At 31.5% G+C, this 17,023-nt stretch overlaps 1 protein-coding gene across 9 annotated transcripts in view; it reads left to right on the top strand.

Annotated features, from left to right (window-relative positions):
* The first annotated feature begins 2,842 nt into the window (after positions 1–2,842).
* The window catches only part of axo (axotactin), a 40,334-nt gene continuing 26,153 nt past the window's right edge, over positions 2,843–17,023 (top strand). For 8 of the 9 annotated variants that reach the window (XR_011156377.1, XR_011156376.1, XR_011156375.1 and 5 more), the window contains exon 1: positions 3,542–3,579. Coding sequence is in view for 4 of the 9 variants with exons in the window: in XM_069036316.1 (XP_068892417.1) it covers positions 3,557–3,579 (23 nt within the window). In the remaining 5 variants the exon portion in view is untranslated. Of the gene's footprint in view, positions 3,078–3,129; positions 3,292–3,541; positions 3,580–17,023 lie in introns of those variants that run through there. The other variant, XM_069036318.1, reaches the window with a different exon arrangement.

The raw sequence follows: 17,023 nt of genomic DNA, 5'->3' as shown, positions 1-17,023 counted from the left end.
CTTAGGCATTCAAAATAACTTTTGAAAATTCTAGTTACACACAACATGAAAAACGTTATTTCATTTATCAACATTTCCACATAATCCGATGCAGAATACATCATGAATGATTTGAATGAAATTTTGACTGATGTTTTTCAAGAGTTTTATAGCCGGTCAGTTTATTGAAAACGCTTTGATTGATTGAATTAAAATGTTCTTTTTTCGAATACCGTTCAAGCTAGAAAAAAATTCTTTGGGATTATTTATTTGTCTTTTTATAAAGATTTCTGCTCTTGTTTGTTTGTTTGTTTGTTTTTTTTTTTTTATAAAGTTTACCTTAAAGAATACCTATAATCTGTTTCAAAATCAAAAATCCACCACCTCTTGAATTATGTTGGCAGAAAAAAAGAAATCCCTAGAATAAGTTTAATTTTTTTGGGTTGGCCCAACCTCCCGCCAAAATTTGACATTGAATTGACATTGAACAAAAGAATTATTATATACAAAAAGGTGGTAGCTTCCATATCATAACTTTTGAGTGATATAATAAAATGAGAACAAAAAACACGATGAATTACGACCTAAATGACTGTCAATAGTTTTCTTTCATAACCCCACTTCTTTCTGACGCTTGCAAACACACTAAAAACAAAAGTTGGCGACGTTGTCGGTTGTATTTCCGAGATAGAATGCAGTGTTGGTGGATTTTTGATTTTGAAACAGATTATACATACTTTCAGTAGAAAATTACTCCGAACTAATTATATATTATATATTGACCAACAAGAAGCCATTGAATGTGAACAGAATTTTAACATTAATCACTTCATAAAAACAACAAAACCTGGACAAGACTAAATTTTTACAGTATTTTGTCTTTCTAAAAAATATTAATTATTTTTGACAAACTTTGATTCTTGTTAAAATAAGATGCTTGAAGATTAAAAAAGAATAATACGTTGTAAAAAAAATATATATATAAAACCATAACGTGGAAGATGCGGCTAACTAAAAATTTTATTGCTAATGGTAAGAAAGGCACTCAAAAAGAGAAATATTTTTCTGTCAATTTTTTTTTTACATAGTACTTACCTAGCTTATAGTGCTTAGACTTATTTGAAAAAAATGAAAATGTTAATAATGAATGAGACTGGCTAAAAGAAACATACAGGGTTATTCTAAATGATTGTAGTCGAAGTAGGGCATGTCCATGTTCTGAAATTTTTGCCACTTTCATGTGAACTGTCAATTTTTGTCCCTGCCACTGTCATTTTTTAGGTGAAAAGTGCGGTGATGAGGATTTTATTTATTATTTTTCAATTAATGATTGGATCCAAAAATATTGAGTTGTTTTGCACCCAATTTAACTCGTGCGTGTGAACGGTGTGTACACAGTTATTCACATCATTTTGATGTTTTTTATACGGAGCGGCAACCATAAATTTTACATTCAGTTTTTACGCCTACTTGGACTACAATCATTTAGAATAACCCTGTATAATCGAAATAATATTTTACTTTCAATTGTGTCGTTTTAAAGTCAAGTTTACAAATCGATTTTCTAATCAACACAGTGGCGACCTGTGGAAATTACCAATTGTTGCCTTGGTGTAAGGCCGACTTTATATCTACTTCCTTATCTGGGTCTTAAAAGTATATCAATGCTTGTAAATCTCTAAAAAGTATACGTAATAAGCGAAATGGAATAAGTTTCATTTTTACATTATAAAAGAAAATAGAATTCTTATTTCGTAATGACACTGTTTACAATCTTACATGAAGAAATCAACTAATATTTAACTACTTGAACAAATGTGATAATAATTTTATACCTAATGAAAAATAGCGTGATTCTTATTATTTATAAAGCGTTTACCGACACACAGATTGCACGTGATACATGAATTTTCAATTGACGATTTCAAAAACTAAATATTTAAATAATTACAAATGTAGGTCTGAATGATTTACGTTTACAATTTAAGTATTTAAGTACTCGTACATATTTATACATATACTTTGCCAAAATCTAGTAATTAAATAGGTTTAATTTGGACGTTCTCTATGTGAATGGACACATTTAATGTGAACTTCAATTATATTAGTTATTACTAGATGATGTGTTGTTAAATAAAAATGTAAAACTTTCAGTGAAGGTCATAAATTTATTTGTAGGTATATAAAATTTGTCTTCATTAACACTTAATTATATAGAATCACTCGTTGCAACATTCAACAGATTCTTGTGAGGTGCGAATGTATTTATTACGAGTAGGAATATTAGATAAGGCTTTTTTAAACTATTTAAAAAATTAATTTTACAATAACAATTTCTCAGCATTCAAAGTTACTTTTTGAACAATCCTGGGCTTCTTATTATCTATTTATTTATTAAAAATGACCTATTTTTTGATACCTGTCTAATAAAGATATAGGTTTTCGTAACGTATGAAAGAGAGCAGTAGGTACCTATACTTTCAAGTTTTACACAACTTGCATTATAATTACTGTAGGTATTATGGATTGCAAGAACTGCAAACTAGATAATTGCCAACAGTTACTAGATATATGTACTCGTAAGTAGATAACCTATTTGTGCATATTTGCCAAAAACTGTAATTAATAACTGTCGCTTTTCTGAATTCAGAGAAAAATTGCTAAATACATGGGCAAATAATAAGTGCAGACGTACCCTCCATAACACAATCATGTTAAAAATTAATTTGATTTATTTTACTTATTTAAGTAATGTAATGTTTAGTACCTAACTAATGATAATGTGTTAGTATAACTATGTGCAGTAGAAAATACGACAATCTGGTTGAAGAACGGTATCATTTAAAACAATTTTTCGTGCAACTCCGTCAGTCTTTCGGTGATTTGTTCGCTAGTAGGTTCATTTTGATAACCCCGTCGTTCTCTCAACAAAGTGCGCGCCACTGTTGTCAAAGTTTGAAATTAGTATTATTGATTGCGATTATCAATCTGCTGTGTAAACAAAAATCTATCTTGATATTTATTAACATAAATATTTTCTACAATGTTTATCTAGTATCAGAAGAGTGAAGTTGTTGGAATTTACTTACTTTAAATGCGTAAGAGTATGGAGAGGAATGTTATTTATTTAATTGTTTGTGTTTTAATTAGTGTAAGGAGTCGAAATGGCATGCATTCAAATTCAGTTTAGTAAATAACTGCTTATGAATCAAGCATCAGACAACTTAGTGATTATTTTATAAGTGGCTAATTCGCCACAACAGGAGAACGCCTTCAAATTGTTTCTTTACGTCATCGTACTTCCGGCGAAGGGTAAGCCATCTTAACTTTTAAATTGAACTTATTATTTATAATGGATACAATTTTGTCTGTAACCAATTGTTTCTAAACATCTAATGTCCTCACGTATACCTTCTTCACTCTACAGCTGTTTTAAATAATCTCGAAGCAATTTCCTTTTTACAAAAGTCTGACATAATTCTGTACACAAAGTTTTTACGAGCAACCTCATAATACATTATAACAAATATGTCAACAGCTGTTAACAAAGTAAATAATTCAAAAATTGAAGGGAAACATGAAAATCCTGGAGATACACGAGTAGGTACCTATTCTAGTTTTCTACCGTAAAAGTGAAATTTCGATATGTTCCTTTTTATTAGTGCACACTAAAAATGAAAAACAAAACCAAAATAAAAAGTATTTTTAATAATTTTATGGATCTATTTGTTCAGATTAATGATAGAAATAATACGATTTTGCAAAATGATTTATAAGAATATTCATTATGTTATTTCTTATTTTTTGATTCTAAACAAAATTTTTCTTTTACGAAGTATACTGGGTGCCCCAAAATTTGCGGAACAACTTAGCAGTACGTTGTTAAGTAGTTAGTCAAATGTTAGGTAAAATTGTTTAAAAAAATCAATCTTCTTTTTTGTAGAAGATATGGACCCATTTGTTACACTAAATATGGCAAAATTTAAAAATAAAAATAAACGAGATCAAAGCTGCCCCTTTTGAGCCCCCATATCTTCCAATCTATAAGGTATACAATTTTTTAAATTATTTTTCTCATTATTTTCTAACATAAGTTGCCCCATTGAGTTGTTTCGCGAATTTTAGGGCACCCAGTATAGTGTAATTGTTAAGTTTGCCTCTCGTCTTTAATTGTATGAAACGGCAGTCGCAGTACATGGTTATTATTTTATTTCATTATTCAGAGGTGTTCTCGCAAATTTTTAAGTAAACATGTCTCTTTTAATATTGAAAATTAAATAACTTTTTGTGTAAATAACACGTAAAATAAATTTTGCTGTTAATTTATCGTGTTAACAATTTTACCGTTAAGAGAACATTCGCAATGATAGAATTGGCGAGTTTTTTGATAAAAGAATTCTCATTTTAACAGAAGTTTTGCCTTAACTTTATTGCTGCAATCCAATTCGTAAATTGTTGCAAACATCTACCGAGTTTCAGTTCATACACGCATTTTTACACAAGTGTAATGTATATGAATTTATTTTTTATTGTACAACAGCCTTGAATTATTTCTACTGCTTCTCACAAAATGAACAAGAACTGAAATGAGGAAGTGACAAATAACTAGTTAAATAAACGAATTCAATGAAGATGAATCAAATAAATCTGCTAATTTAAAATGGTCATTATTAATGTTAAAAAAAAGAAAATATTTAATGCTAAGTTAATATAACCATTGCTATTTAAAATATATTTAATTAATAGTATATTATGACACGAGTCTTATATAAGAAGCATTTTATCGCACGCACGGGTCCTAAAGGAGTAAGTGCGATAAAATGCCTTATAAACGAGATGTCATACAGTATTTTTTCTACTTTGCCACTTTTTCAATGAAATTTTTTTTTTAAATTCAAAACCGTTAAAGTTGAAGAATTCCACCCAAGGTCACGTCTGCGGTCTGCCGCGACACCACAGTATCCGTCAACATTAAAAAATTAAATTTCACTGTTTTTAGTATTATTATTATATCACGCCTTTTCCTATTACGATACGCAAAACAGTATCGTAATAGCATCAGTACGAACGCAAAGTAGAAAAAATATTTTATATTTGTCAACACCCACCGCGGTATTTTGTATATGACAATATGAAACTTTTGGTATTTATACCTTTACATATACCGGGTGTACTATCGCGGCCAAAATACATAGGTCGTCAATGTGACATTAATGGTATTCAATTGTAAAGCAAGCTTTAGGATGCTTAACCTTATTTTTTACTGTTGTCAAAATCATTTTAATCTGTCAGTGTAATACGACTGACTAAATCCCAGCTGTGGAGGCAGGGTTCAAAAGCTTTAAAAGATCAACATGGTCGCGGTTTTTGCCCCATAGACAACCCTTCAGAAGCAAGTAAGACAACTCTATATTTATCAAAAACTGACGGTGCCATATTTTTGACAAGAATAATTTGCAATTGTCATGTACTATGGCGGCCAAAAAATTTTGGCCGTCACTTTCTTGACATTCAAGTAAAGTGTAAATAAACCTTTAGAAATCGTAACCCCACTTTCGATTCTTGTCATTTTGACAATCAATTTAAACTGTTTGAAGCTCAGATATTCCAAAAATCCGACATGAATGAACAAAATTAGAGCAATCGTACATAGATAACCTGAGGTAAACGTTCTGTGTAGTAGAAATGACAAAATAATTTTGAGTTTTAAAATTTACCACCCAAAAAATAACGTTCATAATCAAGACGGTAATCATGATGACAATAAAGTACAGATTACAATTTTTTTTTTGAATTGACAGACAATGACGGCCAAAATTTTTTGGCCGGAATAGTACTATTGGGGACACGAAAAACTGGGCAGATGTGTCATTCAGTTGTCAAAATTTCTAAACCATACCTTAGCTACTCATAACCAAGCTTAAGTTAATTTGACAGTTTTTTCGAAAATATCAATCATAATGACAGTAAAGGTGCATTTACATTGACACTTTTTGAAATGACAATAGCAGACTGCCCAGGATTCATGTCCCTCATTGTAAAGTCTGTTTTTTAATCAAAGAACCACAACCTGTTGATTTAGGTTTGCAAATATATAATTTTACTAAATTTAGGGAATTTAATGATATCTATTGGCTATTTCTGCCAACGTCTGTCATTTTTAATGTCCTTGAAAGTATGCAAACTCGCAGCTAAAATTTGAACGTGTTATTAAAAATGTCTCGCAAAGTAAGACATTTATAAAACTCTCAAATTAGTTGTTGTTAGTTGTTATTAACTTTATTAAATTGCTGCGGTACTAATATCTCTAATAACCTCAATTTTTATATGATGAGATTTTTCACCCTAGCTCAAAAGTGTACACTGTTGTCAGCTCTATTTTGGGTGTAAATTGCGGTGTTGTGGTTCTTTGATTAAAAAATAGACTATACCTACCTAGATTGACATTAATATTTGATTTACATTTAAAGTGTCAGAAAGTGACGACCAATGTATTTTGGCCGCGATAGTATATTATCGTATTATATTATAATGGAGATATAGCCGACTAGATGTGAAAATTAAAAAACAGGGATCGAATAATTTATCTTCTAGAAAACTTTGAAATTCTTTTTTTTTTAAATTAGGTTAGCAGTGATGAGTAAGGGGACCTAATAACATAACTTACAGATCTTTGACAGAATCACTTAACTTTTACAAAATGTTTAATACATGATCACACCGATCAAGAATGGACTGAGTCTGTTGGTAACAATGAAATTTGTCAAATTTAAAATTTACCATCAAAGGTTCATTTTTGTAACAGCATAAATATAGCCGGCATAATTAAAAATGTTTTTAATGTTGTCTCAAGTTAAAAAATCCGGTCAGTTATAATTACGAGACAAAAAGCACCAGTACTTTTCAATTGTTTCATTGCCAACAGACTCAGTCATTGTTGATCACGTTGTACCGAACAAAAGTTACTTTCAAAGTAGAATAAAGTTGTAAAATGGAGAATGGTCATATTCCTTTGTGGTATACTTTGAAGAGTGTCGCGCAGTATTTCCAAATGTTTGTATTTCTTAAATTCTTAAAATGGCATTACTAATGTAACCTTCAACTGTCAGATGTAAAATGCCGATGTCACTTTTATTGCCAACATGAATTTACAAAAGATTTCATAGCCTTCTAGCGGATAAAAGTATTCGATCATATAGTACATAAACAATTAGCAAATAATTTTGTGTCAACATTCACAAGGTTAGTGTGACACCAAGTTCTGGATTTTTGACAGCAAATGTAAACTGTAACGGCACTTCCTGTGTTTAAAATTATGAATATTTTCTTATTATGTAATGTAGAACTATGCTCTAAGCAAATAAACAAGTCTGATTTTTATTATTAGTTTAAAAAGTAGGTACAATGATAATACCGGCAGGCTATACTTAAGTCGCTTTTTAATTTAAAAATTGAGATTTTTTTGTTAATAATAATTGTTTGTATTATTTGTCTAAATAAAATGCTTAGAGAAAATTTATTTTTGTTTAACTATGTATTTAATAGTATATTATATTATAAGTGATAGAAATGCATCATTATACAAGAGTGAGAATTTTGACCGTCGAGTGCGCTTGCGCACGAGTGGGACACTTCTCACGAGTTTCATAATGGCATTTCGATCACGTGTGATATACGACGTTTTATCTTACAGGTGCAACTATTGCAAAAATCCAAGAAATGCAGTTTCATTCAAGTAAAATGACAGCTGTCAAATTTAGTCACTTGTGAGTGATTTATGTCAAGTTAAATGGCAACTGTCAAATTAACTCACTAGTGAGTACTTTATCTCACTTGTGATTAAAATTTGACTTCTGTCACCGAAAACAATGGTCTAAGGTAGCTCAAAAACTCCACCTGTAAGATAAATACTTTTATTTTTCACTTTCGTATAATTGCATGATAACTCCTAGGATACGAAATACGTAAACATGTCCATAACAACCAGGGAATAATACAGGGCGCAATAAGAATAAGCGGGCGTAATAAATTCATAACGCCCTCATCAATTCATAGTTGCAAAGATGCCAATTTTTTTTTTTTAGAACACGTATAGTGAAAAATAAAATCTTGTATGCACCACGGCGTCACCGAATGATTACGCCAATCGAACGATATCCATCTCTCGGGCTAAAGCCCTCGAGCTGGATTCATCGTTCTCCGGGCGTAATCATCGTTGTAACGCCCTTGGTGCATAAATAGCTATTCCGTTGACCGCTTGTTAATTTCAATATTAATAAATTCTTTTGTCTAAATTATAGTGTATTAATGTACCTCAGTAATACACTATTTTTCATTAATCAACGATTTTTGCGATTTTGACGTTTTGATGAAATTTTGATGTATAAACAACCTCGAACATGCATTGTTTGCACTTACCAACACTGCAGCAGGTAGTGCAGCAGGGTTTTCTATATTTTATAGCTCCATAACTGCACAATTACAAATTCACTTTTTCAAAAACCGACATTTTTGGTTATAATTCGCATGTCATATTTTTCAAAGGTAACTAGGTTTCCGTAGCAACCGTGATTTTTACGTGAAATTGAATGTGAATGGAGTTGACGTCTTCTGACACTCTTTGTGGAAAAGTGAATAGAAAGTGTTGAAAATTTTTAAAATGGCCTACGCTGAGGACAAAAAAAAGAATGAAGGTATTTATAAGGTCCCATCTTTATGGAAAAAGATGAAATTGGTTTTGATTTGGCTTTAATTTCAAAATTTGTCACCAAAAAAAAAAAAAGTTTGCGGTCAACGAAAAAATCAACTCTTTTGTTAATGGGCGATTAATAATCTCAACTATTAAAGCCACTCACTCGCTACACTCGTTCGTGCTTTAAACAGTTTCGATTATTAATCGCCTTCATTAACAAACTAGTTTATTAAATAACTATTAGGATACAAATATTAGAAATACTAAAACATCCGTTATGTGAAGTTAATAATTTAAGAATCAATTGGACTAGCAACCAGGGAGACTAAAACTCTTAAAGTCACCATAGACAGTTAATTCGATCTTCACATAATCGATCAGATTTTTTGTCACAGATTTGTCTGTTTGAATGAATGAACACAGATCATATCAGACTGTTAGTTCAGACGCGGTTTAGAGATAGAAATGTTCATACGTGGTACCATAGATAAACGTGGTCCAGTATCATTCAGTGAGACCGATCTGCATACTAGTACATGGTAAAACGGTACCTCACCAATTTTTAGTTCTACCCCCACAATTTTAGGTTTTCTGTGACAGTGGCGCCATGCTTAGCCTAAGGAGTTTTGTGGATGGATTTGAGAATACTTATATAGAGTTGGAAATCTTTTTTTCTAGTTTCTAAGAGCAATGTTATATATTTTTTTGATCTTATTGACAACTGTGTGAAGAAAATTTAAAACTCGGACAATTATTGCTAATTACTCAAATTTATACTTATAGTATAAATTGAATCAACATTTCAACAATAATAATTATTTAAGAGTTATGGGAGAATAACTCAAATTTGTTTAAGAACTTGAAAGAAAAATAAAAGATACAATCTGCCTGCAACAAACTGAACAATTACGAATACCTAAATTTAAAAAGCGAAACAAGACACTCACGGTAAATATGTTGCAAATGCTGTATCAATCTTACATAGTAAAAATTAATTAAGATTAAGATTTACAGTCATGGAATTAAAATGTTATTTTTCTAACATTGGTAAAACACATTTATCCGCTGCTTTTGATTTTAATTTAGATAATAGAATGAAACCATCTCATCTGTTCACATTTAGCGAATTAACATTGAATGAAGTGCGAGATATTATTTTTAAATTAAAAATTTTAGCTTCCAAAGATACAGGGTTATTCTAAATGATTGTAGTCGAAGTAGGCCATGCCCGTGTTATTACATTTTTGCCGCTTTCATGTGAACTGTCAGTTTTGTCGTTGTCACTGTCATTTTTTAGGTGAAAAGTGCGGTGATGAGATTTTTATTTATTTTCGTTAAGTTAACGATTGAATCCAGAAATATTGAGTTGTTTTGCACCCAATTAAACTCCCGTGTGTACTCACTTATTCATATTATTTTGATGTTTTTTTATGTGGAGCGGCAACCATAATTTTTACATTCAGTTTTCACGCATACTTCGACTACAATCATTTAGAATAACCCTGTATTTATGAACTTAATCTTAAAATACTGGGTGCCCCAAAATTCGCGGAACAACGTAGTAGTACGTTATTAAGTAGGCATTATGATATCAGGTAAAAAATCTTCTTTTTTGTAGAAGATATGGACCTATTCGTTACACTAAATGCGGCAACATTTAAAAACATTCTATGCATCCCAATAGTCTGCAAATATTTCATTTTTGTTGTATCCATGGAAATGAGAGGGAAAAATCAAACTATGTTGCCGCACGCTATTTGAGGTAAAACGAACATAAAATCACTACTTGGAAATGTTGGAAATAATGAAGAAAATAATTGCAAACCTGATCACAATCGTTCACAATTATTATGCCACTGGCTAGTAAAAGACAAATAGTCAAAATCTTTTTTAACATTTAAAATAAATGAGATCAAAACTGCACCTTTTTAGCCCCCATATCTTTAAATCTAAGAGGTATAGAATTTTTTAAATAAACATTTTTGTTTTATAATACAAAAATTTCCGATAATATTGCGGAATCTGGAAAAGTGCCCCGAATGCTTGCAGCGTTTCCACGTTGACTGGCAAGGGAAATCCTCTCGAAAAGGAATTTCTTTGATTTTGAATCGCCTGATTAAATTATTAAATTATTTTTCTCATTATTTTCTAACATGAGTTGACATTGCCTCATTGAGTTGTTCCGCGAATTTTGGGGCACCCAGTATAAAATGTATACTCGTAAGTACAAAACAAAATACACTCCCCACAACAATTATCGCATAACATATGTTTATACATGTTAAATTTGAACTTTCACTTAATTTTTTTTCTGTGTTATCCTTCCGAGAATGAAATTGTATAAAATCCATATTGCACATATCAACATAAGGAGTTACAGTCATTGATTAATTCGCTCTAAAGTATTGTGGTAAACGAGATGGTTCTGCAATGCCTTGCATACAGTCAACAAAAATTAACACAAGCGATGCAAAAATCAATTATCATTCCAATATAGGGTTGAAATCTTCTTAAAGATTAAATTTAGTCTAGTAATACCAAATGTTTGCAGACCATTTGCAGTATACTTAAGAAACAAAGTCATGCGATAATTGTTGTGCGGTGTGTATTTAATCCGTTGACAATTTAACAATTTGTTAAAAAAATCTAAAGCTCTGCCTATTTTTAAACGTGATGTTTCTATCGCAATAAGCAAATATCGTCCCCTATCTATTACACCAATATTAAACAAAAACCCGGAAAAGGGACTGTAAGTTCAACTTGTGCAATAAGTATTTCGAAGTAAATAATTTGTACACATCTTTGCAATTCGGTTTTAGAAAGAATAAATTTACATCTACAGCTGTTGCATAAACTATCTCCAAAATTACTAATACCTTTAACAAAATGGTAACCTCAGAACTTTATGTTGTGATATCTCTAAGGCTTTTGACTGCTTATCATCCTTTGATATTCTCAAACCTGAGTTTGTTGCTTATACGAGTAATATACCTATTTAGATGTAATACCTCTCACAAAATTGAATAATTGCATATTTATCTTCTAGAACTCAATTAGTAAGCAAAAGCAGAGCACTAAGAAGGGATGATCATGCGAACTTGAAATTTTAGTGATACAGGGTGTTTGTTGTATAAGGTAACAAATTTCTCCTGTGTAAAGTAGTAAAATTTTTTTTTATGTGTTATAATTTTCTAGTAATAATTTTTTCAATTTGAAGAGTTATTGTTTGAGATTTAGCGGATTTCAAAATTATGAAGGTGGCACCTAACGCATTTTCCTTTAGAAATCTTTATTAGCTTGGTATTAATAATAATTACGTGTTTATAGATACGAACAGTGGCTCTCAAACAGTGAAAACAGAATTTAGCTCAGCAAAATAAAAAATGCAAATTGAAAAAAATGTCACTAAGAAAAGTTGTTCATTTAACCTAGAAACTCAGAAAAGTTTGTTACCTTAAACACCAAACACCCTGTATATACACCTCAAATGATTAAAATTTGATCATGAACAGCGAACTTTTTGATGTTTTTTGTCCGGTATTTAATCTTTCAACAACTCTTTTTCCCCGTGTCTATCAAAGTTAATGACTAGTTACAGTTTAGACGCTGGTGTCCTTTACTTGTGTCGTTGTCATGCCCCGCGTTCGTCGTGATCAGCATTACAATCAATTAACTTCTTTTGAAAGGGTTCGAATTGTGGGAATGCATGAGGCCGGATTACCCTTTCGCGAAATTGCCAGAAAATACAATCATTCGAGCATGGAGGGCTTGGTCCAACGAACGTCAAGAAAGGCGTCTTCGGCGGCTGGCTTCAGTTAACCCGTTTGAAACAACTCGGTGGGGGCTACTTGGTGGGATGTTTTGGAAAGATAGGTGTCTATGCGAACAATTTATCGCAGAATCCGTTCGTACGGCTTAGTATCATACCGACCAATTGTTCGGCTTCCTTTAATCCCAGAGCATCGAGTTGCCAGGCTCGGGTGGTGTAGGCTGAGGGAGCATTGGGTCGACGAATGGCACCAAATCGTCTTTATAGTGATGAATCTCGGTTTTGCCTATGGTAATCTAATGGACGCTTGCCACACATTTCAAGAGTAACAAAAAGAGTTTTTAATGAGAATAACGTCAATTTACTGCCATGGCCTGCAAGGTCCCCAGATTTATTTCCGATTGAAAATGTATGGGGACATGATCGGCAGAAGAGTCGAAGATTTTCCAGTGCCCATAGGCACTTTGCGAATTTCGAGTTCAAATTCAAAGAGCTTGGGATGAAATACTGCAAGCAAAAATTGATAATTTAATTTTAAGTATGCCCCGGCGTTTAAATTATTAATTATTATTATTAATTTTTTAACATCTTTCCTAAATACAGACTTTTTTGAAATTGTTACCCAATCTAAAATTGTCACCAAAATTTCAAGTTCGTAGGATCATCCATTCTGGATGCTCTGCTTTTTTTAGCGATCAGTGTACAGGCTGTTTGATAAAAAACGCCTCAACCCATAACTTTTTTATTTATTATCCGATTTCAATGAACAAAAAAACCAAAGATATGGTTTTTCATGCGCTACGAAGCAGCCATAAAATAAAAAAATTTTGACGTTATTTTCAGTAGCTAACGATAGTCAACTTTTTTTTTTAATGGACACGTAGTTTTTTAGGCTCAGTCTGGTAAAGTTTTTTTTTCTGAATCTAATGATGTATTAAAAGTAATCGTTTGGTCCATAGCTGACTGAAAAAAAATAAAACAATTTTTGATTGTGGTTCAGCTTATTATGAAATTTTCAAGTATGCCGTGAAAAACAATTGGAATACAAATAGCAATAAATGTCAAGTGTGAGTTTGAAAATTTTCAGGTGCAATCTTGAAGAGTTAATAATAAAAAACTATCCCACCTCCACCCGGCGGCACGGCAATTTTGCCGGAGTACATACACTATTACGGATATTACTATCAAGTAATAGTGCAGTGCTTATCAACATAATTACCGGCGTCTCGCCTCCGCATTATGACTTTGTTGTGTATTATGTTCTGTGTCAATGTTAAGGAACTTCCTCACGATGTGACATGAGTATAATAATATACCTTTTTGAATTTCAACTACCAATGTGTTATCTAAATCCAGAATTTTTAAATTTTTAAAAAGAGATTGCGGTACTATTCCCGTTGCTGAAATTACAAGTGGTAAAATCGAAATTTTTTCTAAACACCAAAGATTTCTCATAGCAACGGACAGCTCTAAATATTTATTAATTTTTGTGTTATATGTCTGTGTTATATTATGTGAATTTGGAACAGCTATATCTAAAATATATGCTTGCTTTTGTTGTTTATTTAAAATTATAATGTCTGGTCTGTTATGCTTAATATGAATGTCAGTTGTAATTGTTCTATCAAAATATAACTTGTAACTGTCATTTTCCAAACAACTTTCTGGTGTATAACTATAATGTGGTTGTGTATTCTTTAATAAATTGAATTTAACAGCTAAATTCATGTGTATAATTTTAGCGAATATATCGTGTCGTTTTTTATATTCGCTTTGAGCCAAAACGGTGCAAGAAGAAATAATGTGTTCAATTGTTTCCCCTTCAGTTCCGCAAATCCTACATTTATCAATTATCGATTGTAAACCGCATATGTGTTTTTTATAATTTCTTGTATTTATAACACGATCTTGTATTGCAAATATAAAACCCTCCGTCTCAGGGTGAATATTTGATTTCTTAAGCCATGCATGAGAGGCCTGAATATTAATTTCTGGTTGTTCCAGTTCTTTAAAGTATCTCCCATGTAAAGACTACTGTTTTATATTTGCTATTGTGTCAGGTATATTTGGCTTAACAATGTCTGAAATTATATTATCACTTAAATTTAAAGGTGTGTAGCCTTTATCGGCTGAAACCAAAGCATTGAAAAAGGTGTTATCACGAGCTCTATTGAGGAAATAATTTTTTAGTGAAGCAATTTGATTTTTTAGCAGTATTTCTAGATTTGAAAAACCCCTACCACCGTTTTCGCGTGGTAAATTAAATCTTTCAATAGCAGATTTAGGATGGTGTTTACTAAATTTAGTAAAAAGAACTCTATTTTTTCTATTAACTTTTTGTTTTTGACTAATTACGATTATTATTACACTCGAACATAAAATAATTATCAAATGACTGCTATCCTGCATGACAGACAATGTTGTTATTTTATACTTAAATAAAAAAAGTTTAAAAAAGCAGATGAAAATTTCTAAGCTGACATTTAGATGACATTTATCGTATTTGGATTCCGATTGTTTTTCACGGCACTCTTAAAAATTGTTTTATTTTTTTTCAGTTAGCTATGAACCAAATGATAACTTTCAATACATCATGAGATTCAGAAAAAAAACCTTACCAGACCAAGCCTAAAAAACTACATGTGTCCATTAAAAAAAAAAAAAAGTTGACTATCGTTAGCTATTGAAGATAACGCCAAAAAAAATAAATTTTATAGCTGTTTTGTAGCACTTGAAAAACCATATCTATGATTTTTTTGTTCATTGAAATCGGGTGGTAATAAATAAAAAAGTTATGGGTTGAGGCGTTTTTCATCAAACAGCCTGTATATGCTGATGACACAACTTTTCTAAAATTCCACAGTTACTTACCAAATCCAACAAACACAATAAATTATACAAAAAATAGGATGGGTTTGCTAAACATAATCTGATATTAAGTAAATAATTCTAATACAATGTTTTTTTTTAATATACCCCTAACTGATAATTCAGAATTATTCAATTTTCTAGAAATACATTTAGACTCTGGATTTACTTGGGTATGCACATGTAGAATAACATTACAGAATATGTATATTCTTACTAAAGTCGGATACGGACTTTTTTTCTTCTTACCATCTACCATGCTCAGGTGCACTCCCCATATTGACTTATGGCATTTTAGTTGTAAATTCAGAAGACATGAATAAATATAAAATGTATTATGTATCAACACAAATATGGAAAATGTTGTCACATAAATGACCCCCAATTTCCCCTTCGTTAGTACGTTCTCTTTCTACTACATTTTCTTTCACACCTGTTAACTGTAAAGAAAATAAGTTTGATGCTGTCAAATCGGACTAAAGTGAAGGCCAGTTTAAATCTAAGTTTCGCCAAATTATTTTCAGACCTGTTCTTCACTACACAACATTTTTTCTGTATTTCTCAATATCGATTGTTGGTCACTCCAACTGTACTGATACATTCGTCATTCGTCTTCAAAAATTAGAACCGATGACCCTTTCAAACGTTATTGGGAAACTCGGTGCTCCAGTACCTAGTACCTATTCAGTTTATTCACAAACCCATTCATGTGGAATTAGTTTTCACTGTTCATGATCAGGTTGTAATTAAAGTTATACACAATAGTTATAACATTTTTAAAAGTAAAGCGAATTAATAGCCCTATATATTCCAAGTACGTTATAATACATCATATCAGAAGTAAATCAAATATAAACGCATACCAGTTTGACTTTATCTTATTTTTACAGCTGACACCTTATTTTTACAACTGATAAACCTAATTTAGGTTACAATGCGAGTGCAAAGCAAGGAATCAAATTCACTAAATTTATATCGTGGATTTTTTGTAAAAATTCCTCGGACAGGTCAATTTGTATTCTCCATTCTTTATCTTGGTGAGTGGTCCATGCGATCAAGCAAGCCATGGGTAGCTTTGTAAGTTTTACTTTTTCCACCAAATTTTTGTGTGGTGTAAATCAAATATTAACTGTCATCGCTGTCATTCAGATTCAGAATCTTCGTCAAGCATTCATGTCCAAATCTCGCGATCTTATGTCGCGAAATGTAAATATACAGAGTGTCCCAAAAAAGGCGTACTAACAGTGTACTACGGTGTAGAAGAGATTACCGTGAACGTCAGAAAAATTCTATTGGACTTATTTGCTGATTTAGCGGTCTTTGAAAGTGGCACTTAACAAGTCAATTATTTTGAAATATACAGGGTGTTTCTGAAATAAGTACATTAATTTTAACTGGTAATAGAACTCATCAAAAGGAACAACATTTTGGCGAAAAACGTTGCGTAGTGGCTTAAAAAAATAGGAAAGATTTTCCTAAAACCGTTCATATCTCCAAAACTAAGCTACCTAAAAACGTGAAACAACCAGATTCTTACGAAGTGGATTTTTTGCTATACGGGTAGATTTCTTTGAATTTCGATTTCGGTGTTAAAACACGTTTTCTGGATGAAAATGGATGTTTTTTTCATATTAGCGCTGATCTCAATTAGCCATTACACTATGTAGTGGCGTAGGGTTATTTTAGTGAAAAATCTCTCCAATTTTTTTTTGGAA

The sequence above is a fragment of the Tenebrio molitor genome, chromosome 1 (assembly GCF_963966145.1).
Source record: "Tenebrio molitor chromosome 1, icTenMoli1.1, whole genome shotgun sequence".
NCBI classification, from domain to species: domain Eukaryota; kingdom Metazoa; phylum Arthropoda; class Insecta; order Coleoptera; family Tenebrionidae; genus Tenebrio; species Tenebrio molitor.
Note: the sequence above shows the minus strand (reverse complement) of the source record. Positions and strands in the feature narration are given on the sequence as shown.